Source organism: Ictidomys tridecemlineatus, chromosome 7 (genome assembly GCF_052094955.1).
Source record: "Ictidomys tridecemlineatus isolate mIctTri1 chromosome 7, mIctTri1.hap1, whole genome shotgun sequence".
Lineage (NCBI taxonomy): Eukaryota > Metazoa > Chordata > Mammalia > Rodentia > Sciuridae > Ictidomys > Ictidomys tridecemlineatus.
Window position 1 is genome coordinate 16,545,284 of NC_135483.1, and position 27,932 is coordinate 16,573,215.

The window sequence follows — 27,932 nt, forward strand, 5'->3', positions numbered from 1 at the left end:
TCTCATCCTGCTTGATTTTCCCACAGGTGTTGGTCCCCAGACACTCCCACATGAGCCTCCTTCATAGTCCTCCAGGGAATGTGGGCTGTAGCACTCAGTGAACTCCATATATGACAACCAATCTCACACTTATTTTTTATTCCAATTACCTACTGAATTGAGGACTGAGTCAAAATCGAGAAAAGGACAGTTCCACTTAACACATTATATTTATGATAGGAATAATCAAGGAGAGTAAAAAAGAAATTTCAAAGAGGCCTTGTGGAATATTAAATAGCCAGTAAAAATTCTGAACATTTTATAACAAAACATTCCAGAAAAATGACCGTGATCTGACACTAAGAGAATGCAAAATTGATTCTGGACTGAGAAAAAAAGCAAAAAAAAAAAACCATCTTGGAGATATTTGGAGACATGGGAGTACATCCTGTATACAAGGTAATATTCTTGCATGGATGTTAAATTTCTTGGACATCATAAAAATATTGTGGTTAGGTAGAAGAATGTCTTTGTTCTTAGTTTCAAAACCCTGCTTTAGTGTTTATGGGTGAAGTCTCATGATGTCTGCAACTTGCTTTCAAATCATTCAGGAAAAAAGAAAAAGGATTTTTATAATAAGCCAGCAAGAGCAAGAGAGCTATTCTCTGCCAAGACCAGGAATACTCTTGCCCTGGTATTCTCATTCCTGTGCTAGATGCTCCCCCTTGTGTATCAAGAGAGCAAGAATGCATTCATCAAAAGTAATTTCAAAACTGCCCTTCACAGCCAGAAGGCAAGGCTGCAAGACTTTCAGAGAAGGCCATCAAACTGTCATTTTTACTGCCTCCAATCCCAATCCTTAGGTAATGGTGTAGTTCTTATGGCCTCCATCTCCCTGGTACCAAACTGAAGTCTCAATTCCTGTGGGGTGGGTGGTTGGGGAAAAGCTGGGAGTGGCCTTTAGCCTTGTCTGTGGGGAAACAGGCTTTGGAATCCAGTAGCCCTGGGCTGGGTCCTACTTTGGCTGCTTGTTCCCTGGGTGACCTCTTCAAGCATCACCCTGACTAATCTGAGAAGTGAGGAATCACCAGTAGCAAGTGAAAGGAGTTACTCAGCCGGGTTACTGAGCAGGTGCCCAGTGGATATGGCATTGTGGGTGGCTGGGGGTGCCCCCCAGAGAGATGGTGTAGCACCTAACTACTATTTGGACATGCTGTGGAGCTAGAAAGTTGGAGCATTCATCCCCCAGTTCCCACCCAGTGGCCTATGAAGGCTGCTCCAGGGTGTGTTAATTCCTCCAGGCTTCCTGTCTGCCCAAGCCAGAGCCAAGTGTGTCGTGTGGAGGGAAGGTCTCTCCCCAGGCCTCCAGTGCTTCACTTAGGTAAGGAAAGGTAAGGAGGGGGAGTTCCGAGGAGGGGGGCTAACAGCATCTGCCACATCACCTGGAAGAACCATGTTGAGGCATAAATGAGAGAGACCCTGAAAGCCATTATCAGAGCGAGCATCCGATAGTGTTCAATGCACCAGAACCCAAAAGCAGGCTACTTTGGCTCCTTGATCCTTCCCTGGATGGCAGAGTGTGCCAGTTTCTGTTTCTTCTGTAACCTTGACTAATACAAACTCTATCACGTCCTGAAAACAAAATCTCCTAGATCCATTCCTCCTTCAATTTCCATTCCTTATCCCCACACCTTTGTGTTCAGAGGCCTCTCCCCGCTGGTCAACCAACCCCAACATGCCCACTACAAAGGACACTCTGCTAACATTCTTCCATCTCCTATTCAAGAACTTTTAAGGACCCCTTTCTTCCTACAAGATTAAACTCTCAATTCATTCCTGGTTCAAGGCCCTCTAGCAGGAAAGGCATCACACGTGCCTAAGGCACCCCATGGCTTCTCTAGGTTCTCGTGTCTAGTCCACACCACTCCTCACACCCAAGACCAGGAGAGAGGCTATGTATGCCCTCTTTTTGCCTTTGGATTTCAACACATTCCAACATGACCAGAGCTTTCTCTTACGCTACAGTAATTCTGGAGTCAGATCCAGGTTCCAGTCATATTCCACTATATTACTTTGGTAAAGTGCCTATGCCCATTTCCTCATCCAAAAAAAAATTTAAAATTTTTAAAATAACAATAATTCCTACTTCATAAGGTTATTTTAAGGATTAATAAACAACAAGTTGCTTTGAACAGTATCTTGCACAAAATGAATACCCAATAAACATTAACTATCTGTATGGATTCCTTTCAGGTACTATTTCAAGATTTTGTTAAAGAAACCTCTGTTGTGAAATAAGAAATAATATTGGTCTCTGTCCTCAGTTCCTGGCACAGAACTCCTAAAATGATTGTTAACTTCTGAGCAGTAGGAGTGGTAGGGAAGATGTTTGTTTTAATCTTTGTCCTGTGCCCAGGTTCCTGAGACAGAGCTAAAACCCTTGCAGACAGGGGTGCGAGAAGAATCTTTTGTTCCAATATTTGGTCTTTGACCCTGGTTCCTGACACACAGCTTCTAAGACCTTTGCAATTTTCTAGGCAAAAGGAGTGTCTGACAAAGAGCTCCCAAATCCTTGGGGATTTCATGGGCAACAGGAGTATCTTCTGCTCTCAGTGGGCTCCTGGATGGAGGCTGGTCACCAGAAAGACCAGGTCATGATTAGAAGCTTGAAATTTCCATCCCTACCCCCATATTCTCCAGAGATGTGAGAGGTACTGGAAATGGAGTTAATAATAGATCATGTCTTCATAATGAAGGCTCAATAAAAATCTTTGGACTATGGGACCTATGGGGTCCAAAGAACTTCCAGGTTGGTGAATATATTTATGTGCACTCCAACTCCACAGAACAGAAGCTCCTACACTTGGGACCCTTTCAGATCACCCCACATATCTCTTGATCTAGCTCTTAAATCCATAACTTTTATCATACCTTTTATTAATATAATAAAACAATAAGTAAATATTTCCCTGAGTTCTATGGGCCACTCTAGCAAATTGATCAAACCATGGAGGGTATCATGGGAACCCTGTAAAATGTATAATAGCTCAGCTAGATGTGTATCCTGACAACCTACTGCTTTTGACTGGTGTCCAAAGTAGGATATACAGTTTTATGGGACTGAGCCCTTAACCCATGGGATCTGACTCTAGGACATCCTGTTGATATTGCTGGAGAAATAACTGATGTATAGGGGAAAACCCACCAAACATCTAGCATCAAAATGGAAATACTGTGCTATTGCTATTAGCAGTGTTGAATATGAGAGTAGGAAAAATAGTTGGTGTTTCCTACCTCATATATCTGCCAAGAAAGTTTTCTCTTGGCAGATGGGCTTCCTGAGCTTTTCTGCACCAAAATGGTAGTTCAAAGCTATGTATGGCACAGAAACACACCATGGTTTCATATGACACATGGCTGTATCAGTTTCCTCAGCCCCCAAATGATAAACCTATAGGTGATTTCCAATATTCTATTATTATACACTAGGCTACAAGGAATAACCTCAATTACCTGTCATTTTACTTATGTGCAGTACATCTGCAAAATAAATCCCTAGGTGAGGAGTTACTTAGTCAAAGAGATGGTCACAGGTCATTTTTATAGATAAATATCTGAACTGCCCTCCATAGAGATTGAACCAAAATGTTTCATTTGTTTGTAAAAGTTTCCAAGATGAATCTCAGCCTCCATTTTTCCTCCTATGCCCCAGATGTAATGATTACTAAGAATGAAACTAAAAGATTTTTCCCCTTTTAGGGGAAAAACATATTGTAGGTGTTCGTTGTTTATTTTTAAAAATTATTAATTAGCTCTAATAAATTGAATAAAGCAAATTCCTATCAATTATTATATACTATATTTCTAAGAGGTATTAGGAAATAAAAATAACATGTTAGTAATTTTAAAAATGTAGTTTTTAAATTACTATTTATCACCTTGCAGTAACTATCTTTGAACATTCTTGCAAATTTTTTTTCAAAAAATGTCTTACATTATTTAGAAGCTATCTCAAATCATTTGTCATGATAAAACTGTACTTTATCAATATAAAACAATTTTCAAGATGCCTAGAGCTTCAACACTTGGCAAAGTCATTTAAATGACAGAGCAAAGAAGGTAGTAAAGCAAAAAATAATAAATTTTTTTTAAATCACATTTTTTTCAGTAAAACTACAGTTTATTTCAATTAAATTTTGTGATCTCAATGACTTTCCCTTATTAACCTCTTACATTAGAAAATAGTAATCTTAGGGAGAAATAATATAAAATACAATAAATATACCCATAAGATTATGTGTCCAAAAAGTGAGAAGAAATCATATTATATAATTCTATGGGAAAAAACTTCCTAATAATCTGTGTGTTACATGGCATGTCACTACAGAATAAAGAATTGAAACTGTAAAGTCACATTTTTTTTAATTGTCAATGGATCTTTATTTATACACAATGCTAAGAATTGAACCCAGTGCCTCACATATGCTAGGAAAACACTCCATCACTGATCCATGACCCCAGCCCCACATTTATTTTAATATTTATTTTTTAGTTATAGTTGGACACAATATCTTTATTTTATTTATTTATTTTTATGTGGTGCCAAGGATCAAACCCAGGGCCTCACATGTGCTAGGCGAGTGCTCTACTGCTGAGCTACAACCCCAGTCCAAAAACCACATTTTTTAAGAAGTAAAATGATTAGCTCTTTTTTTCTCCCCTGAGGCAATCATGCCCAACAACTTTGATTTTTCCTTCACTACTTGGTGAAGAGCCCAAATACATACTTTGTTGTGGTTTAGTTCCTATAAGGATTAATATTGCTCAGAACTGATGAAAATAATTAATTCCTGCGGTACACTACGTTTTCTGTGATTTTGTTCACTTAAAAATGCCTGCTACCTGGCTGGGGATATATCTCAGTTGGTAGAGTGATTGCCTTGCAAGCACTCACACAAGACCATGGGTTCAATTCCCAGCACCAAAAAAAAAAAAATGTCTGCTAACTTAAATATTTAAGATGTGCATCCCAAAGTCCAAGTTTTGAAATAAAAATCCCTGAAGTATTTAAGTTCTCTCCATATTCAAAAGCAATAAAAACAATCAGGATGAGGGGAGAAAGAAAGAAAAAAAAGAAGGAAGGAAGGAAGGAAGGAAGGAAGGAAGGAAGGAAGGAAGGAAGGAAGGAAGGAAGGAATTGTGTCCATCTACAACTAAAAAAAACTATTTTTTTAAAAAGCAGGATGATAATTAACAAAGCTTTTATCCAGAAATAATTTCAGTGTCAGATTACTGTAAACTTTGAAATGGAATCTTACAGAACATGGGGGTAATCTAGGAATTGGGTGAACTCAGCAAAAGAGATGGCAGTCAGGAGGAATGCCTACATTTAAATCCTAGCTCTGGCTCCCTAGCTATGTGGCTTTGGTATGTTACTTTACCTTACTATGCCTCGGTACTCTAATCTGTAACACAAGGAGAATGATAGTATCAACCTTATTTTATTATTCTGAGGATTAAATGACTGTACATATAAAAAGATCAGAAGGGCTAACAGGGACATACTGGATACACAGCATTAAGTATTTTAAACATTTTACCTTTCAGCATGTGACTAGCAAATCCAAGGCTGTAATGGGGATCAAGGACTCCTTTCTGATTCTTTCTATAATGTGAGTAAAAAGATAAGATCTCCTGAACATCTGCCCCAAGGTTCACCAGCTGTGCACCCATGGGCCTTGGGTGGGGGAGTGACTCAGCTATTGTCCATGGTTCTAGAAAAGGTGTATGCCACAACAGTGGGACTATTCACAGTTTGCTCCTCAATTTGCTTCCAATATTCTTCCCAGAAATTGCTTTAAATCTCCAGGTCCCCATGGAGACCTCAGGAGAGACTGCCCATTGACTTTAAGTGAAATTTTACCATGACTGCTCCCTTGATAACAAATGGATATTTTTAAAAGCCTGGCCCCAACAGACTTCTGCTGCCGCTCATGGCCACAGCCACATTTTTCCTGGACTGAGAGGGTAAGAGTTCACCCTCTGGGGCCAGGCTGTGTGTTCTGCTCAAAAGAAAGGGGGAAAACACAATATGTGCTGCTACTCTCAGCATCAGAGACCAGGCGAGGGACTTTCCATTCATGTTTGTGACCAGAGGCTGGAATGAGGTGTCTGCCCGGAATGGCGGAGTAAATTAATCAACTCGTGTTCTTTGCTGCCTGCAGAAATTAATTATAATGTGCTTTTCACACCAAAAGGTAGAAAAGTAGAGCTTGGAGTTAAGGCGGGGGGCACCACACAAGAGACCTGTTTGAAAAAGGACTCCATCGTCTACAGGAGGAATAGAATCTAGTCAAAGCAAAGAATTCAAAGAGCGAGAATTCCCCAGTACTTTGCCAGCATTATTCAGAGTTCAGTGGAGCAAGACACTTGATGTTCCAGATTCCCAGCTCCTGGGGTGACAGAAATTGTTCCTTTCTTAAATATTTGAGGGATATTTGTTGAGCAGCTCCTATAATGCATCAGATATTGCGCTAGGCGGCAGCATGAGAGTGGAGAATAAGGTAGAAAGGCACCCAGTCTAGAGAAGGGAGATGGAGAGCAGACTTTTAAACAATTTGCAAGATCACTGAAGTTAGTGGTAACTGCTAGGAAGGGAGGAAGGGCATGGATGTGGACTGGGGCAGTTAGCTCAGGGGATGTCAGCCACAAGAAACAGGAAAAAAAGCTGGCCAGGATAAACAGAATGTGAGATCTGTTTACTGAGGAAGGAATGAGCTCCTCCTGCCCAGGAACAGGAACCTAATGGCGGAGTCAGGACAGGGAGTGGGGAATGGCCAGGAATGGAGAGCGTAGTCACAGAGGCAGCCTCCTCACAGAGATCCCTGAGAGAAAGTCACTGTGAGTGAAGATGACATGTGACTGTGAAGACCAGCCTGGATGGTGAGGCCTGATGCTACCTAACATCCATAGCAAGAAATATAGAATTGAATACGTAATGCTTATCTGCAGGCTACACAGGCACAGAACATTCCTGGGAAGTTATAAAATAAGCTGAAAAAGAGGTTGCTCCTGGGTAGGGAAATCATAAAATTGGATGGCAAAGAGGAGAGAAAGTTTGCTTTTCACCATTTACTCTTTTATACATTTTTAATTCGTACTATGTATGGGTAACCTCTGTTTTTTAAAGAATTAAAAATTAAACTGAGGGGTTGAGGGTATAGATCAGTGATAGGGTATTTGCCTAATATGGACAAGGCCCTGGGTTCAATGTCCAGGCACCAGAAAAAAATTTTAAAACTGAGAAAAACCACATACAAAAAAAAAAGTTTGCCTTTTTGCTACTATTAAGCAACCCCTCTTTGGAAAGACATAATTTTCTTAAAAGCTACATAGTTTTCAATCAGGAACAACCAGTTCTACTAACTTGAAAGCCATTTTATGTTTTCATGTTTGCTTCCCCATTCTGGGGTATATCAGATTCTCAGAGACACTTTATTTCTCTTGTTTTCAATTTACAAATTCTGTCCCCTGCTTTTCTCAAAAACTCCTCTGTCTAGCACACCTGTAATCCCTGTAGCTCAGGAGGCCAAGGATTACCAAATCAAAATCAGACTCAGCAAAAGTGAGGCACTAAGCAACTCAATGAGATCATGTCTCTAAATAAAATGCAAAATAGGGCTGGGGATGTGGCTCGGTGCCGAGTGCCAACTGAGTTCAATCACCCGTACTCCAAAAAGCAAACAAAAAAATCCTTCTCCTTCCAGACAGTATTTAGCTCTCCTCAACGTCTACTATAAAAGCAAATCTTTCCTCAAAGAAAAATTAGCACAGAAAGATTCAAATAACATTTCCTAAACCTTGTAAAATAAGAACATCAAAGAAAAATCTTCTAAAGGAACTTTGCCTTTCAGTTAAAACTGACAGAAATCCAACTTATATAAGCTGAAGAAGAAGGAATCCACTGGTTCATAGAGTTGGGCAGCTCAGAAGTTGGGCTAGCTTCAAGCACAGATTGATCCAGGGCTCTTGCACCATTGCTGTCAGCTCTGCTTGGTTGCTTGCTGCACTTAGGCCCTTCTGCAGTTTTCACAATGCTCACCAGTAGCCCCAAACCTCTGGGCCTCTAGCTTAGTAATCCCAGTAGAGGGAGAAGTCCTCCCTGAACAGGAAATCCAGAGAACATTCTGATGGATGAGTCTTGAGCTTGTCCAGGGTTGGGACTCAAGCCCGGCCTAGCTCAGACTATATTCTAGTACCACACCAAACAGTGCAAAGAACAGTACCCAGGAGTGCTGGGTAAGAAAGAAATAACAGATGTCCTTTGTCACTTCTAACAAGTTAAAATTACGATCATGGATATTTTAAGAGGCTTGAAACTATAAAACTTTGCTCCCTACAATGTGCAGAGGTGATGGGTTTTCAATTTCAAGGCAAGGTGGCTGGGAAGTTCAAATATCCACACAGACATTACCTAATCTGTTATACTCAACATACTTTTGAATACCAGAGTGGAAATACGCTTATAAAATAGGCCAAAACAAAACAAAACATCCCAAAAATGCAATTTGTAAATCAGATTACAATCCTTTGGTCCCCATGAAACTTTTTGCTCAGGATAAAATATTTCTGTGGTTCGACTTGACAAAATTTATCTTCTTCATTTTAGCCATGAACTTTTTAAGTAATTGTGAAATTCAAAAAATATATCTAAGTGTGGGGTCCATATTTAGTTTTTTGGTTTGTTATTTTTTGGAGGACAAGGATTAAGGACAGAACCCAGGGGCAATATGCCATGAGCCACATCCTAGCCCTTTTTATTTTTCAGAAGCAGGGTCTACTAAGTTGTTTAGGTCCTTACTATGTTGCTGAAGCTGGACTTTTGTTTCTGATCCTCCTATCTCAGCCTCCAGAGTCGCTGTGATGATAGGCCTGTGCCACCATGCCCGGCCACATTTAGCTTTAAATCATAAAATAACCTAAGAAGTTCTATTTGCATTATTTTTACCAAAAGTTCACCTATTCTCTCTCCAAATCTTCCTGGTTGGCTGAACCAAGTGACTTTTCCTTAAACTTACTGATTCTTGAGTAGATGACCAGTTTTACCCTTGAATGCACAACACTCATGTTGAGTAAGTTCCTTAATAAGAAAACTCATCTGAGGACAAGTTTGGAAACCCTTCCATATGAAGTTGTTCATCTTTACAGTAACACAATGAGAACATGAACAAGAGCCAATACTATATGCCAGTGTAATTATAAATACCTTTTATTTGGAATTTTACAATTAAAGCCACATTTCCAAGGCATCTTCAAAAAGGCAGACATGATCAATGTGTTTTAAAGCAATGGTTCTCATCAATGATTAAGACATTCTTAGGTGTTTTGGATCACCAAGAGCAACACAAAATCTTCAAAACAAAACTAGTTTTAAATCTATTTTATTTAAAACAATTTACAAATAGGCCAAATATCACTCAGCCTAAGAGAACTTCAACCTTTTTAACAACATCATAGTCCAAAAAGACTAATACTTACTGCTGATTCAGCTCACAGTATTATCCCTTCCCAGGCAGCAGCACCGTCTCTAGAAATATTTTATGGGCACCTTCTATGGGCATCATATATTTCCACAGCCACAGGCATGGCCCTGCCCACAAGAAGCTTAGTGTAGCCAGAGAGACAGGAAACACCCATATCAGACAAACGGAGCTGGCTCCAGTCCACACCTCTATCTTAACAAGAGCTATCATCCACATAAGTCATCACGTGTTTTAGCAAATAAGCCACAGGAATAACCTAGCAATTACATGCTACATCAAGTTTCAACTTGACATTTTGTTAAAAAAGACTACATTTTATTTTATATTTCTGAGTTGCTGGGGATGGGACCCAAAGTCTCACATATGCTAAGCAAACATTCTACCACTGAGCTACAACTCCAGCCCAAAAAAGGTTTTATTCAGTTCACAGATATTTGTGCTCACTCATGTTTCCCCTCAATTGAATCAAAAGAAAAATGTAACTCCAAGCCAACTGTACCATAATGTTTGCTGTCCTAAACGAAAGAATGGCTTGTCCATGTCCTAGAATTTCTGCACAGTTCCACATCCTGATGTCAAATTCAGTAGTTACTGCTAAACCGATGTACAAATTCAGACAGCGTGTAGACAGCGCCCCATCCTACTTCAGGATCCATGCTGATGAAATCATTCAAGTTCATTTTGGAGTCTAGAAAAATATATGAAAGAAACATCTGATGAAAACATAATTTTGACATAGCAGCAATAAAATCCAGAGACCAAAAAGCAGGAGATATTATTCAAATGGATAAGGGTTCAAGGTCATTTCTGTGGTTCAAGGTCATTTCTATGTTCAAGACCATTTATTCCTGCTTGTCACAGATTGGAGGAGACATGACAACTAAATACTAAGTTTCAAACAAATTGGAAGAAAAAACAATTATGACTTCATGAAATAACTATAAATGTGAAAACAGACTACATAGACATATGATAATTTTCCACATATAATAATGGTATTATGGCCATTTTGTTTTAAAGAAAAGACACCCTTATATTTTAGAGATACACTAAAATAGCCAGAGTTAAATGGACACACTATCTCACTTCAGAGTAATGCAGGTGGCCGAAAGTGGCTGAGATATAAACAAAACCACCAGCCATGAGCTGTTGGTGTTGGAAATCGAATAAACTATTGTGTCTGGTTTTGTATGTGATTTAAATTTTCCACATAAAACGCCTTTTTGGACTAGGGGTATAGCTCAGTGGTTGAGAGTTTTCCTACCATGTGTGGGGCCCTGAGTTTAACCTCTAGCACCCCCACAAAAAAAAAAAAAAACTTTTTAAAATTCATGCAGCTTCCTGCTTCTGTCCCTCAAAGAACTGTTATAGGAACTGCATTTCTATCACAAACCACCAGAAAACTAGACAAAAGATACAAAGGGACTGGACAATGGGCAGTGAGTGAACAATGGTAGCACATAACCATGAATTTCAAGGATCAGACATAAGTAAGGAGAGCTGGGAAAGGACTCACAAACAGCCTAGAAGGGACACACAAACAGCCTGGCAGTCTCCCTGCATGAGAAGACAGAGGCTGAAGTTCAGGAAGGCCCCCAGGAGCTAGGGGTGAGAGCATCACAGCCCAGGGGAGCTGCAGAGGGACCCCCTGTGTCTTTGGACAAGTACTGAGCTTTGGACAAGTACTGAGCTTCTCTTTCATACTGGATGAAACAAGTGAGGACAGGGAGAGAAGCAGCAGGAAGCAGAAAGTCTGACAATTTCCAGAACTTCCACAGTGACAATTCGCATCCCTCAGTTTCCTTACCATGGGGAAAAAAGGCTCTTTTCTTTAAATTCACTAAATGCAAAGTGGGAAATAGTGGTGAACCTCCAGACAGTCAGGTAGCCACTAAAATTTATTAATGCATATGCTTAATCATAGCCTACAACATGTCAAAAATAATAAATTTTCAGTTATAAGAGTCACTTCTGACTGGAGTTATGTAGCTCAGTGGTACAGCACTTGCCTATTGCGGGAGGCACTGGGTTCAATTTTTAGCACCCACATAAAAATCAATAAATAAAATAAAGGTCCATCAACAACTAAAAAAAATCACTTCTTGGGGCTGGGGATGTGGCTCAAGCAGTAGCGCGCTCGCCTGGCATGCGTGCGGCCCAGGTTCGATCCTCAGCACCACATACAAACAAAGATGTTGTGTCCGCCAAAAACTAAAAAATAAATATTAAAAATTCTCTCTCTCTCTCAAAAAAAAAAGCATCACTTCCAAAATTATGTGCAAAAAGCTGCATATAACTACTCTTCTTAATGCATGTGTTTGGACATGCCTTCATGTAAAATTTGACTTCGAGAATAATTTTTTTAAACCTTCTTTATTTTTCACAAAACACCACTCATTAGCTAAAAGTAAATCACATTTATCCTAACTTCTAATATATCCTTTTAAAAAAAATTTTTTTAGATATTGATGGGCCTTTATTTTATTCATTTATTTATATGTGGTGCTGAGAATCACACCCAGTGCCTCACATATGCTAGGCAAGCACTCTACCACTGAGCCACAACCCCAGCCCTCTAATACACCCTTTTGATAAATACAGCATTTGAGGTAATAAATTCACCACATGACAGAACATTATAATTCAGTTACATAATTACATGAGAAACCAACACATTTACCTCATGCTCCACAGATCTCTTTTGTTGGTTTTTATTTCTTTGTTGTTGTTATTGATTTGGTCCTGGGGCTCCAGAGATGCTCTATCACTGAGCTACATCCCCAGCCCTTTTTTTTTTTTCTTTTTGGGGTGCTGGGGTTTGAACCCAGGGCTTTGTTCATGCAAGGCAAGCACTCCACCAACTGAGCTATATCCCCAGCCCCCCAGCCCTTTTTATTTTTTTTTATTTTGAGACATGGTCTTCCTGAGATGCTCAGGAACTCACTAAGTTGCTGAGGCTGGCTTTGAACTTGCAATCCTCCTGCCTCAGTCTCCCAAATTGCTGGGATTACAGGTGTGCGCCACCATGCCCAGCTAGATTTCTTTTTAATTCAATCTCAAATTCAGAAGGCCCCTGATAAGTTAACTACAAATGAAGCCCAAGACTCCTCTTGAAGAAATCCTTTCTCAAGCACTGTGCACTTACCTGTAACCAGCCCTGCTGCTCTCCAGCTGTGTACACTTACACAAAGGGCTGAATCTCATGCACTTCTCTCTATCCATCTAGCCAATGAAGAAATCACACTTGGCTCATTGGGTTTTAGTGAAAATTAAATTGAACTAATATGTTAAGGGGATGGCCAAAGCCTGGCACAAAATGGCACCTAATGAAGAGGAGTCATCTAAACCAAAGAATGGCCCAAAGAGGTCCAGGGATGACCAGGTGGGGTTTACTAATTGTCTGTCATGTGCTAGCCCCTTAGGTGCCCACATCTAAAAGAAAAATGAATAGTTGCTGAAGGCACAGTATGCCCAGACCAGACCCCATGCAGCAGAGAGTAGTCTGCTAACTTAGGAGCCTGCCCAGTTCTAACGCCCAGGCTGGGAAGCAGGTTGGTATACCAATAAGCAATTGCACATTTTTTTTTTTTTTTTTGTACCAGGGATTGAATCCAGGGGCACTTAACCACTGAGCCACATCCCCAGCCCTTGTTATTTTTTATTTTGAGACAGGATTTTGAGACAGGGTCTCACTAAGTTGCTGAGGCTGGCTTTGAATTTGTGATCCTCTGAAAGTCTCCTGAGCCACTGGGATCACAGGCTGTGCACCCAGCACTTTTTCCTTTATTTTTAATTATAAGAGCTTTTTACAGCCTCAAAAGCCAGAGTCTGAACCTTCTTTAAGTGTGCTCTTCCTTCAAACATGACAAATAATTTTTTTAATATTTTTATTAGTTATTGATGGATCTTTATTTATATGTGGTGCTGAGAATCGAACCCAGTGCCACATATGCTAGGCAAGCGCTCTAGCACTGAGCCACAACCCCAGCCCCCAAATAATTTTTTTCCTTTCTTCCTTGATGAACTATTTATATGACTGTCCTGTCTTCCCAGCATCCTGCACAGCTTTCAAGCACTTTCATGCAGACTGTATTAGCCATGTGCTGGGATGATCTCACAAACAAGCAAGAATGTTGTGAATGACTTCCAGTCATAAACAGTGTTTCAAATGCATATGAATGCCAGACAATAACAATAAGGAGAGCAACCCTCCATCTTCTTAAATCTCAGGAAATTATCAACTGGACTGCTGCCTAGAAGCCCATAAATGAAACAAGTGGCACACCACACCCTGCTGGCTCTCACCTCCCTCCAGTTCAGGGTTCATCACAAAGTCACTGAAATGACATTTCACACATGCTGAGGATGCACTGGGGATTTCTTTCACCATAACATGAAACGCTACCATGGCAAATGCTACTCATCCCACTATTAAGTGACACAAATATGCAGACCTTTGGCATCCAGCATCAAACAGTAGGAACATACACTAATCTGGCAGAGTGCACGTGCATGACTCTGCTCCTTAACAGCTTTCCTCTCCCAGGAGTTCTTATGCCTTCCAGACCTGTCCTCTGTGCCTCAACTTCCCAACCTAAGAAACACACAGAACTAGCACTTCCTCTTCCTTCCTCACCACTCAAACCCCTGGGAAAGGCACCCTTGGCTCACCTCCAGTTTCAATGCAGGGGTAGGGTGGAGGAGGCTCTCTCCAGTTCCCACTGGAGTCTTTCATGTGAGATCGGTCAGAAGCAAAGTTCTTCAGGTAGGAATCTGCACGGATCACTCTAAATTTCCTGCAAATCAATCAACAGAACTTTTGTTAGGGAGATGTCACATTGGGAATTCTAACTCAGCTTTTAGATAGCCTCATCTTCTATGACATGCACAAAACTACTCATGCATTTTTATCCTGTTAGTAATATAAAGATTTATTACCTATTAAAATACTCTATGGGAAATGACTGAAGTCTAAAGATATGAAGGTACAGAAATATACCTACCTAGTTGCCTTTATTTACTCAATTGTGATTCAGGCAAAGGGCATGATCTTCTGGAGTTGGCCTCACAGTTCTCTTAATTTTGGCAGCATGAGAATCCCCACCCCTACCCATCAAAGGAGAGTATGAGAGAACCTCCCAGGGTGCCCCCCAAAACATGTTTGAGATCTCATCACAAATTTTTAAGACTGCCAACCTTTAATATGATGTATAACCTTCAAAGCTCTAACATATTGTTTTTACTCTCCTGTGTAGCAAGCACATCATTCTCAAGTATCAACTTACTACTGAGGCCAAGCAAGGTAAGTGATCTTTAGAAAACAAATACAAAAGAAGGGAAGAAAAAAGAAAGAACCTCTGTGCAATTGCCAAGGCCTTATGTCAGACACTAATTCATCCTGAATGTCCTCACCTCCTAAACTGTGGATGAATGTCATCGTCAGACTTAAAGGCCTCTTCTACGTAAGTGTCAAAGGGGCAGGGAAATGGCAAAACAGTATCGAGATCATAAATGAAGCTCTGTCCTCCACTTGACACATGAAGCAAAACAACATGGTAATCCTAGAAGTAAAAATTGCTGATGTTAACCAAGTTACTCTAGGATGACAAATTGCAAGGTCCCATGAGCAATGCACATATATTATCACAAAAACAGATACAAGACGAATACAGCCCTCCTTAAAAACAGCAAAATTTTTAAAAAGCAAACAAAAAGCCCTGAAAATAGACTAAATGTCCACTGATAGGGAAATGGCTAAGAAATAAAGGAAATGTTCATTTATGTTAAATGCATATCCTTCGACCCAATAATACTACCTCTAGTAAACTGTCTTACAGGGAAATGGTCATATGCGGGCAAAGGTATATGTACCAAGAAAACCTCTGCAGCATTGTTAATAACAATGAACATTCTGAAATAGCCCCAAGTCCTTCAATAAAACAGTGGTTAATAAACTATGATACAGCCACATATTAGCATACTATGCAACTACTGAAACAAATAGGCAAATTTATATGGAAAACTGAAAAATATCCATTATCTATTATTACCTACTATTATTAAAACTATATGTATATTAGGACACACATGTGCACTTGGAAGTATATACACATGCATGTGAAGTAGAGGGAAAACTCTACAAGGATACCCTCTGCTACAGTCTGGATATTAAATGCCCCCCAAAATCCCATATGTTAAAGGCTTAGACCCCAGAATGGCACTATGAGGAGGTGATGGAACCTTTAAAGGCAAGACCTAGTGGGAAGTCTTCTGGGCACTGGAGATATGCCTTTCATGGAGACCATGGGACCCCAGCCCTTCTTTTGCTTTCTCCCCTCACCAATGAGGTAAGCAGCTTTGCCCCACCATGCACTCCCGCCTTGACGTGCTGCCTCACCACAGCCCCAAAAGCAACTGATCATGAACCAAAACCTCTAAAACTGAGAGACACAATAAACCTTTGCTCTTTATAAGTTGATTTATCTTAGGTGTTTGTTAAAGTGACAGAAAGCTGACTAACACCCTCCAAATTTTTAACAAAGGGGACTTCTTGAGTTTAGTGTGGAAAGAGTCTAAAGGACTTATATATCCAGTTTTGTACTACTTTTCTAATTAAAACAAAGAAAAAAAGTACTTTAAAAAAAAGTCAGCCATGCCCTCATCTGTAGCCATGAAGGGAGAAGGATAAAAGTTGTGCCACCCAATTTTGTTACAGAGCAGATATTACTTCCTACTCTCACTCCCAGACACAAGGCACTACTAACACCAGCTAATAAGGGCCAAAAGGGTTTCCGGATTATCAGGGGAATATGAGTAGACTGGTGCTTTGGCCCCTCAGGAAAAAAAATGCTCTCCACAGACAACAGCACACCAAAATAAATCTCAATATAACAACATTAGTAATAACATCTTTTATTCCTGCAGTACTTTAGAGTTCACAAGGCACTTATTCCATCTGAGCCCTGCAAAGTCCCTGTGAGGTGGGAAAGTTAATTGAGACTGGAAACATACCATCAGCATGAAAGCTTCCCTTGGCTCCAACTCCATCCCTAGTAGAGCAGAAATAACATCAGAAATGGATGCTTCCTCCCTGCACTCCTTTTATCCTTCAAGATAAATGGACTAAAAGCTTCAGCCCCTTCTGGCCCACCACTTCCTTCCGCTGGGCTTGCTCGTGTTACACATTCCCCCACGGTAGCAGCAACCTTCTCCACCTCTCTCCACCAAACAAGCTCTGGCTCAAAGGCTTTCTCTCTCAGGAATGTGCTTTTCGTCTTTCCTAACCCCTGCCAGAAGTAATCTCTGCCTTACCCAAAATCTATTTCTGTTAACATCTTCAATTCCTATCATTAGTTTTCACAAGGGTGAAAAAAATAAGTCTTACCCTCAGGGGTCAGTAGAGAAATGTAAGGTAATCAGAAGAGAATGGATGCAATACCGTGTGATGAAGAGAAAGAACAGGAGTACACACATCTTGTACGGGGAAGAGCCTGCCCAAAGCTCAGTCCCTCCATTTCCCAGCCTCAGCTTCCTCTTATAAACTGGAGATAACTGGAGTGTCTACCTTGTAGAGTTAATGGGACAGGGAGTATGTCAATGCTCATCCTTTTCTAAAGCCAATCAAGAAACAGAGGGGACTGGGATCCACCTGCCCAGGACAGTATCACTCAAATCCTGCTTGAGAGCTTTCCAGAAAGAAGACAATCTGTGGAAAACCAAGAGCAATGACCAACCACACCCCAGTCAGTCAGGCCCATATTCCTACTCAGCACGTGGCTGCTGGGCTTGGGGGGAAGAGGTCTCACAGTGTATATGTGGAGTCATGAAACAAACAGGTGGTTCAGTGTTTGCCCAGCTGCCAGGAAATAACCCACTGGGCTGGAAGCAGGATACCCCTCTGGGAGGGGATCTGCTCCTGGAGGCTGGATTGCCCTACCTGGTCAGCAAGGCCAACCCATTTCCTATAAGAGGACAGCACCGAGACAAAGATAAATCTGCCAGGCTGTGGGGAGACTTCCTGCAGCAGGACTGTGCACCCTGAGCTGCCATGAGATGTGGTGGAAGGGATGTGTCCACAGGTCCTTTCCCAGGAAGGCTCCACAGACGGGGAGCAGCTGAGCAGTTCAGCAGCAGGGTTGAATTCCTAGAGAAGGTGGACAGCCTGCAATAGGAGTTATGTAGCATTGCCAACAATAGCCACCAAACACCAACTTTAAAAATTTTTTTTTCATATTGAAGATTGCATCCAGGGTGCTTCATCACCAAGCTACATCTCCAGCTCTTTTTATTTTTTTTATTTTGAGATAGGATCTCATTAAGTTACTGAGACTGGTCTCAAGTTTGTGATCCTCCTGCCTCAGCCTCCCAAGTTATTGGGATTACAGGCATGTGCCACCATACCCAGCCCACCTCTTCTTAGGTGTCCTCTATGTTCCCTCATTTAAGCATTACAACCTCACTAACACCAAAGAGACAGGCTATGTAACTAGTCCAAGTCCCACAGACTGGGACTTAAACCCCTGCTCCTAACCACAACAGTGCTAGGTTTGGGCTTTGATGTTGGTATAAAAGATCAAGATAGAGATAGAAATTCTGTGAGTCCCCAAGTTTTAGTCTGCTTTGTGACTGCTATATAAAAGGCACCAAATAACCTAAGTGAAATAAATGGAGACAATTCAAACGATACATCATATCTTGAGTAGGTATGTAGAAATTAGGAGTTTGTTACAATATTATTTATAAAATTCTTCTTTAATTTTTTCTCCATCATTACTAATAAACAATTCCATTTTTCAGGAAGATAGGTTAAAATGACACACAGAGGTATACAGGAAAGAACCCAGGTCTAAGACCCAGTTCTGCCACTGACCTTGAGCTACTCACTCGCTATGCCTTTCTGTGGTTGTTTTATCATCTGAAAAATGAAGACACTGGAGTGGATATCTCTGTGTGGGTGCATGCACTTGTGTTTTGTCTTTTGTTTTAGATCCATGTCTTTCAAATGGAGATGATGTTCAGCCAGGAGTGTATTAAGAACACTATTTATGAATCTCTTTCTAGATGAACCAACCCAGGAATCTATAATTTTAACTACTCTCCAGATAGCTCTAATATGCAGCTGGACTGCATACTGATAAAAGTTCCTTTCAGGGGCTGAGGTTGTAGCTCAGTAGTAGAGCACTTGCCTGGCACATGTGAGGTCCTGGGTTCAATCCTCAGCACCACATAAAAAATAAATAAACAAAATAAAGGTGTTGTGTCCATCTAGAATTTAAATTTTTTTTTTCTAAAGTTCCTTTCAGTGCTAAAAGGATAATTCCAGAAGATCACAAATATGTCTCCTATACTGGCCATTTAAAAATCATTCCTAGAGCTCTCTTCCTGGAAGCAGCCTGAGACAATCTGTGAAAATGGTTTGCTACCCTCTTAACTCAGAAAATCCCACAAAAATCATGCAAATCAAGACGTTCAAATCTTCGTGTTCACTTTATACACATCTGTGAAACTGCCCAGGCCATCACAGGTGTGTGTATCTGAAAAGACGTACATATCTGAAAGATGTCCCTTTAGGGGCTGGGATTGTGGCTCAGCGGTAGAGCACTCGCCTAGCATGGGCGGGACCCAGGTTCAATCCTCAGCACCACATAAAAATAAAAGACATTGTGTTGTGTCCATCTACACCTAAAAAATAAATAAATAGGGGCTGGGGATGTGGCTCAAGTGGTAGAGCGCTCGCCTGGCATGGGTGTGGCCCGGGTTCGATTCTCAGCACCACATACAAACAAAGATGTTGTGTCTGCCAATAACTAAAAAATAAATATTAAAATTAAAAAAAACAAAGATCAACACTATTAAAATTATTTAAAAAATAAAAATAAAAAATAAATAAATAAATATTAAAAAAAAAAAAGATGTCCCTTTAAAGAAGCAAGGTGTACGATTCTAGCATTACAATGATCAAACAGGTAGTTATGCTAAGGCCCAATTGGGTCTGGACACAAGGTCACGGGCCCAAAAAGAGTGCTGAATTTTTGTGCACATGCTTAAAAATGCAGAGAATTATGCTGAACTTAAGGGTTTAGATGTGGATTCTCTGGTCATTGAACATATCTGGGTGAATAAAGCACCCACAATGTTTAACAGCCCCTGGCCAGATGAACCAGCAGGTATGCTTCCTCTGCCACCTGAGGTAATCATTATTAGAAAGAAGAAATTGTTCCTAAACCAGAAGAAGAGGCTGCACCAAAGAAAAAGATATCCCTGAAGAAACAAAATTTATTACGCCAGAATAAATTTAGTATAAAATAAATGCAAATAAAAGCATAAAAAATAAAATCATTCCCATAATAATGCCAAAATAAAAATTAAAATATGCCTGTAGTACTTCTACCTTAGACCAAATAACATCTATTCTCAAAACAGTGAGAATAAATACCATTTATATAAATAAACTTATAAATTTAAAAATACCATTTATATATATATACACACACACACACACACACACACCATTTAATAAATATATAAGTAAATACCATTTATAGCTGGGTGAGGTGGCACACGCCTGTAATCCCAGCGGCTTGAGAGGCTGAGACAGGAGGATCATAAGTTCAAAGCCAGCCTCAGCAAAAGCGAGGTGCTAAGCAACTCAGTGAGACCATGTCTCTAAATAAAATACAAAATAAGGCTGAGGATGTGACTTAGTGGTCAAGTGCCCCTGAGTTCAATCCCCAGTACCCCCCACCAAAAAAAGTCTATTTATTAGAAATTGCCATAGCCTTTCTCTCCTGTCCCTCTCAATTCTGCTTTCCCAAAGTGTACAGACCACTCAGGGGTCACAAGAAACACTGAAGGCTCTCCAAATGGACATCTTACCCAGATCACGGGTCCATTTCCAGGTCTCGCCTGCTGTTTCCAGATAGGTATCTATAAAATATAGTATATCCCATAGTTTCAGTTAAACCACTACTAGATCATTTAAAGCAGTATATAAATAAGAAAAAAAATATTTCTGAGCAACCAAAAATCAAGGTAAAAGAATAAGTTAATGAATAAGAATAAATTCAACTCCTTCTTAGTATCCTCAATAATGAAAGCTCATAAGAGCTCAAGTTATTGTAAAGTCTTCTTTGGAGTGAAAAAGTATCTGGACTAGGACTCAGAACACTTGGCAGAACATGAGCACAGTGGCACAGGCCTGTAATCCCAGCACCTCATGAGGCTGAGATTTAGCAATTTTGCAAGGCCCTAAGCAACTTAGCAAGATCTCATCTCAAAATTTTAAAACAAAGGGCTGGGGATGCAACTCAGTGGTTAAACAGCCAAGTTCAACCTCTGGTACCAAAAAGAACACTTGGCAGGTTCAGATTCAAGTCTTGATTTCCCATTGTATTATTCACAGGACCATTCTGAGTCTTTATTTACCCTCCTCTAAAATGGAGAAAGCTGTCCAAACTTTGCTTCCATTGGCATCTAATGAAATGATGCCTACAAGAGTATGTTATAAAAAGAAGGGTTCACTTTTCTAATACTTTCTATAGGTTCATTATGATTCTCTTCAAAACTCCAGAGACAAATCTTTTCTTCAAACCTAAGAATTATGTGGTTTCCATATAAGCACTTAAAGCTCTAAATTAATACCTAAAGGGATTTAATCTGTGTGAGTGTGCCATAATATACTTACTCCCTCATCTACTATTTAAGTAAGGAACAAAACTTTTCTAACTCAACTGTGTCCTTTAAGAGAAAAAAAAAAAATCTCATTCAAAAACACTTTAAAATGTTCCTGTATTTTATAAAGCACATCTTAGAATAGTACTGACTGAACCCATGCTGCATTCAACTTCTACGCTCATCCTAAATCTCATTTCCTTTCTTCAATCACTAACCAACTTACCATCTTCCTCTCATTTGATATGAAGACAGCATAACACTCTTCCAAAGGATACTGGTTGTGGTTTTTGATGTATTCACAGAGTTTCCAAATATTTTCTTCACTGAAATAAAACAACTGGTTAATCAATATAATTAAAAGCGAACTCTCTTTGTTATTCAAATTTTAATTAAAGACTAATGATGACATAAAAAAATTGGAAGAGACTTTAAACACTTTCTAATCCAACAACTAACATTTAAATCTCCTTCTGTACAGGCACAGTGGCACATACCTGTAATCCCAATGATTTAGGAGACTGAGGCAGGAGGTTGGTAAATTCAAAGCCAGCCTCAGCAACTTAGAGAGACCCTAGGTCACTTCGCAAGACTCTATCTCAAAATAAAAAATAAAAATAAATAAGAACTAGGGATGTGGCTCAGTGGTTAAGCATCCTTGAATTCAATCTCTGGTATGTATGAACACATGTATAAATATATAAATAAATAAATGTCCTCAAAACATCACCAACAAGCTGCTGTCCAACCTGCACTGAGGTGGCACCTCTGCAGACACAGGGATCATTGCCCCATAGCACTACTTGTCTATGGAGAAAGTTTACAACCAATAAAATGCTATGTCACAATTCCATAAGTGTCTGGTTGAGAGACTTGCAATGCAGCTAGAATTCCAACTGAGCCAATTACAAGGTAAGAAGCATTGACTCTCTTGATCTGAGAATCTCCTTTGCTCATCTGTAAAATGCACATAATCATATCATATTGTAAATACTCAATAAATCTTAGTTAACACTGGTTCCTTGCTTGCCTTAAATAAAGGGCAGGTTGGGTGTTTTGGGGAACAAGGCTCCTGGCTGGCAAGGATCAGGAACAGTTCCATGCTAGGTCCAGGAAAGAGTCCCTGTGAGTGGGATTCCCTGAGCCCCTCTAGTAAGGAGGAGGTCTTGACTTTTACAAAGCCCTTACTCATACTGAACTAAAACCCACCTTCCTACATATCTACCCTGGATCAATCTCTCTTCTCTATGACAAGCCATGAGTGATCCGAAACAGTAACCAGAACAACCTAAATAAATTGGTGCCTAGTGCATCAAATAAGCAACTGAACCACACTCCAGAGTAACTAAGCACACACAGGCAGTAACTAAGCCACACTCCCAAGCATGGGCAAATATAGCCGCCGTTCAGCCTCTGAGCTCAGCCTCTTATCTAATGAACCACACAGTACCTTTGCTCAAAATGAGATACACTCATAACTATGTATAACGCAGTAATTAAAAAAACTAGGGAAAAAATGAGCTACACCAACGCTCTGCTCAGAGCACATGACTCAATCTGTCAAGGATGAATTTCTAGTCATCTACACGAAACTACCTGAAAATGAAGCAAGACACAAACAACATTCTCTCCATTTGGTACAAATACACACCCTTTCAATTCACACATCTTGGCCTTGTCTACCTGTCTCAATGCTCCACACAATTTAAAACACCAAAATCTGACATCTGTATTTTTCTCCTGTGGTTTTGTTTTTCTCTAAAATAACAAGGAAATCTTGAGGAGAAAGTGATATTGGTGGTGGCAACAAAAGGAAGCTTGCAATGACTCCTTCAACATGATCTATATAATAGATAACAAAAATTCACTTGACAGTTTCCATACAACAAATGGCATGCAGTAGCTCAAACTTTTCAAATCCAAGTTTTGAGAAGACATTTATCTGTCTGGCCTACAGAAATTTTTGAAGAGTTTAACCAAAACATCTTCAAAAGCCTGTGAGGTACAAAACACTAAATTAAGTGCTTGGAGGATATGATGATAAATTAAAGCTTACATATGCTGAGAGGAGATATAAAGATCAATAAACAGCAAGCAGCACAGAAAGACAAAATGATACATACCAAAAGCCCAGAGGAGGGAGTCATTATTTGGAGAGATATGGGAAGATGCAAGAGATACAGGACAGCAGTTTTTCCTTGTCTGTTCCCCTATCCCTCATCTTACAGGTGGGAACAGAATTCATGAATCGACAAGTACTACTTGTAGACTGAATTTTTTTTTTTTTGAACCAGGGATTGAACCCTGAGGTGCTTAACCACTGAGCCACATCCCCACCCCCTTTTTTTAAATTTAAAGACAGGGTCTTGCTGAGTTGCTAAGTGCCTCACTAAGTTGCTGAGGCTGACTGTGAATTCACAATCCTCCTGCCTCAGCCTCCTGAGCCACTGGGACTACAGGGGTGCACCATAGTGCCCAGCCAGTACTATTAATTTTTAATACAGTGTGAATATTACAGAGAGAAAAAAATTTGAACATAGAGTTTCTGAATTTTATTCATTCTCTTTTTATCATCAGATCATAATATGCAGAAAAATCTCATGAAATTTTTGATGCTAAAATAAAAAAAAGAGGTACTTATATTTGAAAATGCAGGGAACCACAGTTAGAATAGAACAAACAAAAAGGGTGATGATACTGTCCCCAAGCTGTCAAGTGATCATTCTAAAAGACAAAAGCCTAACAAAGCAGCATAAGGACTGAGACTGCAGGGGTTACCCATAATGGGCTGAGGCCAGAGAAGCAAGCTGAGTGGACATTCCTGACACACAGCAGGTACTACACAAATGTTTGGGAAAAAACTAAACAATTAAAACAGAATCAGAAATACCCTAGGGGCTCAGGGTGTAGCTCAGTGGCATGCTGGGCAAGCACAAGGCAGTAGGTTGATCCCTACTGGGGAAATAAATATTGCTGTGCAAACCATATAGTCCCATACAAACAATGGCCACAACTCTTATCATTAAATGGGGTTGTGAAATACAAGTAACATCTGACAGAAACTAACAGAAGAAAAAGTGTTTATTTCAAATTAGAAGAACCTAATAGAGCAGAAGCAAAGTGCACCGATTGATGTGCTCAGACAGGATAGAGCACTGTTTCCCAAGCACAGGTGACCATGTCCCCAAGAGGACATTTAGCAATGTCTGGAGACATATTTGGTTGTCACACAACTAAGAGGAGGTTGCTAATAGCATCTAGTGGGTAGAGGCCAGGGATGCTGCTACACATTCTATTCAAAAAAAAAAAGACCATCTTCTCAGGAGACATTTATCTCTTGCCATTCTCCAACCAGATCACTCTCCCAGAATTGTATCAGTCTCCCTCCTATTTCTCGAATACTGACTGCATGCTTCCTTCTCAGGGCCTTTGCACCTGCTGTTCTCCCTGCATGAAATGATCTTCCCCCATTAGCCACAAAGCACTTGCCCTCTTTTCCATAGATCTCTGTTCAATATCACCTTATCAACAATATCTTCCTTAAGTATCCTAACATAAAAATAATATTAGTCACCAGGCAGGGTGGCACAGACCTGTAATTCCAGCATCTTGGGATGCTGAGGCAGAAGATCACGAGTCCAAAGCTAGCCTCAGCAAAAGCAAGATGCTAAGCAATTCAGTGAGACCCTGTCTCTAAATAAAATGTAAAATAGGGTTGGGGATGTGGCTCAGTGGTGGAGTGTCCCTGAATTTAATCCTTCATTACTTCCCCAAAAATGGTATTAATCATCACCTTTTGCTTTTTCCTATTTTTCTCATAGCATTACCACTACCCAAACATGAATCACTTGTCCTTTTCTGCTTTCCCCCATCAAAATATAAGAACCAGGAGATGTTACCAAGAAAATATCAATTTTGTTCACTGCTACCTCCCCAGTGCCTAGAATCACACATCACATATTCCAAGTGCCTAATAAACATTTATTGAATGAATGAATGAAATAATGAATGTCTGCTAGGAGTGAGAATAGGATTTAGGAGACAGAAATACACTGCTGCAATTGAGAAGCAGGAACTTCAGCATCACACAGAGGTTCCAGGCTCAGTACCATCACTTAGTAGAGGGGTGATCTTGGACAAACAGTCTTTCTGTGGCTCAGAAAGCAAAATGAGGATAATATAATCATAGAATCAATCTCCTAGGCATGGATAGAAACAGTTGGCATTGGGCCTAACTGAATTAATGTTAAACTCTTGGTGGTATTATGGTCCTGAGGTTTCTTGCACGTTGGGGAAGAAATTATTACTGAGGAAAGGCATAGAGGAGTTGAGACCAAGGTAGGTGTGATGCTTCAGCTGCTGAGATAGCCTAGGTAAGATATACAGTGCCTTGACTCCAGAGCCAGACTCCCGCCTGCAAATCCCCATTTTTCACTCAGAAGCTGTAAGAATCAGGCAACTTATTCGCACCCCTCTGTGCTTCACTGTTCTTTGAAATGTAGATCACAACAGTACTAATTCTCTTGGGTTACAATGGGGCTCAAACGAGTTAGTCCACATATCCACCAGTAACAATGCTCGGCATTTGCCAAGCGCGATGCAAATATAATCATTATTATAATGACAGCAATTCCTAGCTGTTAGCTGGGTGACCTTGGAAAAATATTTCAAATTCTCTGTGCCCCCATTCTCTTCCAAATTTAAAATGACCTGCACCTCAGTCTGACACCACACAGGCTTCTGCAGATAACTTCCAAAGCGGCGCTCTACCCTCACTCCCCTTCCGCGCCCCCAACCACTGAGATCTGCTGAGCTTGTCCATCCAAAAAGCGCCAGACAGAGGTAATGCACCATCGAACACACCACTCCCATCCCATCCCACTGCCCACGCTCTGCTCCAGAGGCAGGGCTCGCGTTCCCTCTCCCTCCACCCGGCAAAACAATAGAACCTTCCAATCTAGGCCCCGCGCGCCCAAAGGGGCAGGAAGGAATCGGTGGTCCACGGCGGCGCGCTGGGCCAGACCCCGGGTGCAGTGCCTGCACTCGCCTCACCAATAGCAGCTGCTGTAGACACAGGCGTCCCGCGGGGGGCTGGCTGGCTGGTAGAGGGTGGCGGCGGCGACGTCCCCCTCCATAGCCCCGGCCTGGGGCTCACGAACAGGACCCACCAAAGGAATCCGCCAGTGCGCAGCAGCTGGCGCCAGTAATCGAGCAGAGTGAGAGGAGCCTGGGGCGGCCCAGGCAGTTTCCGGCCAGTGGAACCTGCGGCCAGTGGGCGGGGCCTGGGCGGAACCAGAGGCTCAGAGTCCCAGCGCGCGAAGCCCGGGACAGAGCTGGCGGACCTCTCAGTGTAGGGAGCTGGGAAAAGGAGGTGCTACCAAGGGGGTAGGACTAAGTGGGCGGGACCGGGGTGGGGCTTGCAGCGAGATTTCCCAGTGGGCGGATCTTGGGATGCGAAGGCCTGCGTGGTTCCGGATGGGCTGGGCCCTGGTGCGTGGACTCAGGCGGGGAGGGGCAGAAGCGCGAGCTCTGGTGGGCGGAGCCGGGAACCTTGCGCGTTCCGGGTAGGTGGAGACTGACCGAGTGGGTGGAGCCTAGACGGGGCCAGAAGACCGCGCGCGTTCTCAGGGGCAGGGCCTGAGCCCGGCTGACTGAGCGACGGAGGCTGTAACCGCCAGGACCCGTCAGGTGGGGAGTAGAGCTGTCGCGGGCCGCTGAAGCGCCGGCCTCAGCAACACTTGGGTGAGAGTTCCTGGAGACACCTCCATCCCAGGCTGAGGTTGCCACCTGTGGAAGTGCCAGATTAGACGTTGAAATAAGACGCTTGCGTGTGCAAATCAAACTCTTGGCACTCAGCGTGGAGTCCGCAGGATCCCGGAAGAGGAGGGAGGGAGAGCTTAATTCCCTCATTGAGGGATCGCACCCCAAATTTCACCATATTGTAAATTTTTAAAATTCGGAGATCATCTTATGTTGGCTCAGGAAGATATATTGATTTCTTGATATAATAAAAGAAAAGGTTGTGGTATCTGGTTTTGTATTAACCATATAATTTGCTGGCAATATAAAAGAAAGACGCCAAATATTAGAACAGTGTTTAGCGGGCGCCCTGAGGAACGGCCTGTAATCCCAGCAGCTCCGGAGGCTGAGGCAGAAGACTCGCAAATTCCAGGCCAGCCTCAGCAACTTAACCAGGCCCTGAGCAACTTAGCAAGACCCTGTCTCAAAATAGAAAATAAGAAGAACTGGGCTGGGATCGTAGCTCAGTGGTTAAGCTAACCTGGGTTCAATTCCTGGTACAAAAAAAAAAAAAAAAAACAGAAAACCGTTGTGCATCTCTGGTGAATAAAGGATGTAGAGGACTTTGACTAGTCTGAATTTGCAATGGACATATGTAACTGATCAGGGAACTTCATATTATAAAAAGTGAAATTCCTAGGTTGGTTATAGGCCTAACACGTCAGATTCTCTGACTTTTAAGAGTTCCAAAGCTCATAAATCAAAGTCATAAAGACTTTGAACATAAGTCCTTAATGTCCATTATCAATTTATTGCCTCAGTTCTTTATACTCACTTATTCTGTTATTCTAAATAACAGAATTTCATTAGATCTTTCTCCTTTAAAGTAAGGATAAGGTTCAGTGTTCTAAGCAGAGTGTGGGAGGGACACTGCAGGAGGAAGAAGCTCTCTGCTGTTTGGGGGAAGGACAGAGACCAGAGTTGGGGGTGTGATCATGAGTA

General features: G+C 41.2%; 1 protein-coding gene across 3 annotated transcripts; it reads right to left on the reverse strand.

Moving 5' to 3' along the window:
- Positions 1 to 9,229: 9,229 nt before the first annotated feature.
- Ntaq1 (N-terminal glutamine amidase 1) lies at positions 9,230 to 26,561 on the reverse strand. Of its 3 annotated transcripts, none has more exons than XM_021724360.3 (7): positions 26,244 to 26,561; positions 21,418 to 21,517; positions 20,397 to 20,447; positions 17,458 to 17,664; positions 14,934 to 15,082; positions 14,193 to 14,317; positions 9,230 to 10,209 (listed from the first exon to the last, which is right to left on the reverse strand). In XM_021724360.3, the coding sequence occupies exons 1-7, from the start codon at positions 26,324 to 26,326 to the stop codon at positions 10,103 to 10,105; spliced, it is 822 nt and encodes a 273-aa protein (XP_021580035.1). In that variant the 5' UTR covers positions 26,327 to 26,561; the 3' UTR covers positions 9,230 to 10,102. The 3 variants fall into 3 exon arrangements, with proteins under 3 accessions (XP_021580035.1, XP_040149622.1, XP_005316239.1); XM_040293688.2 differs by having other exon boundaries at positions 17,500 to 17,664; positions 26,244 to 26,560; XM_005316182.5 differs by lacking the exon at positions 17,458 to 17,664 and having other exon boundaries at positions 26,244 to 26,556.
- Between the last annotated feature and the right edge of the window lie 1,371 nt (positions 26,562 to 27,932).

Bases quoted from the DNA above. Each gene is read 5' to 3' on its own strand.
- Ntaq1 (XM_021724360.3), bottom strand. From the start codon at position 26,326: ATGGAGGGGGACGTCGCCGCCGCCACCCTCTACCAGCCAGCCAGCCCC. The intron at 17,665-20,396 runs GTAAGATGTCCA...CACCTTCTCTAG, and splicing joins GAAATGGACCCGTGATCTGG to GAATTCAACCCTGCTGCTGA. The intron at 14,318-14,933 runs GTGAGGACATTC...ATTGATTTGCAG, and splicing joins ATTCATCCACAGTTTAGGAG to GAAATTTAGAGTGATCCGTG.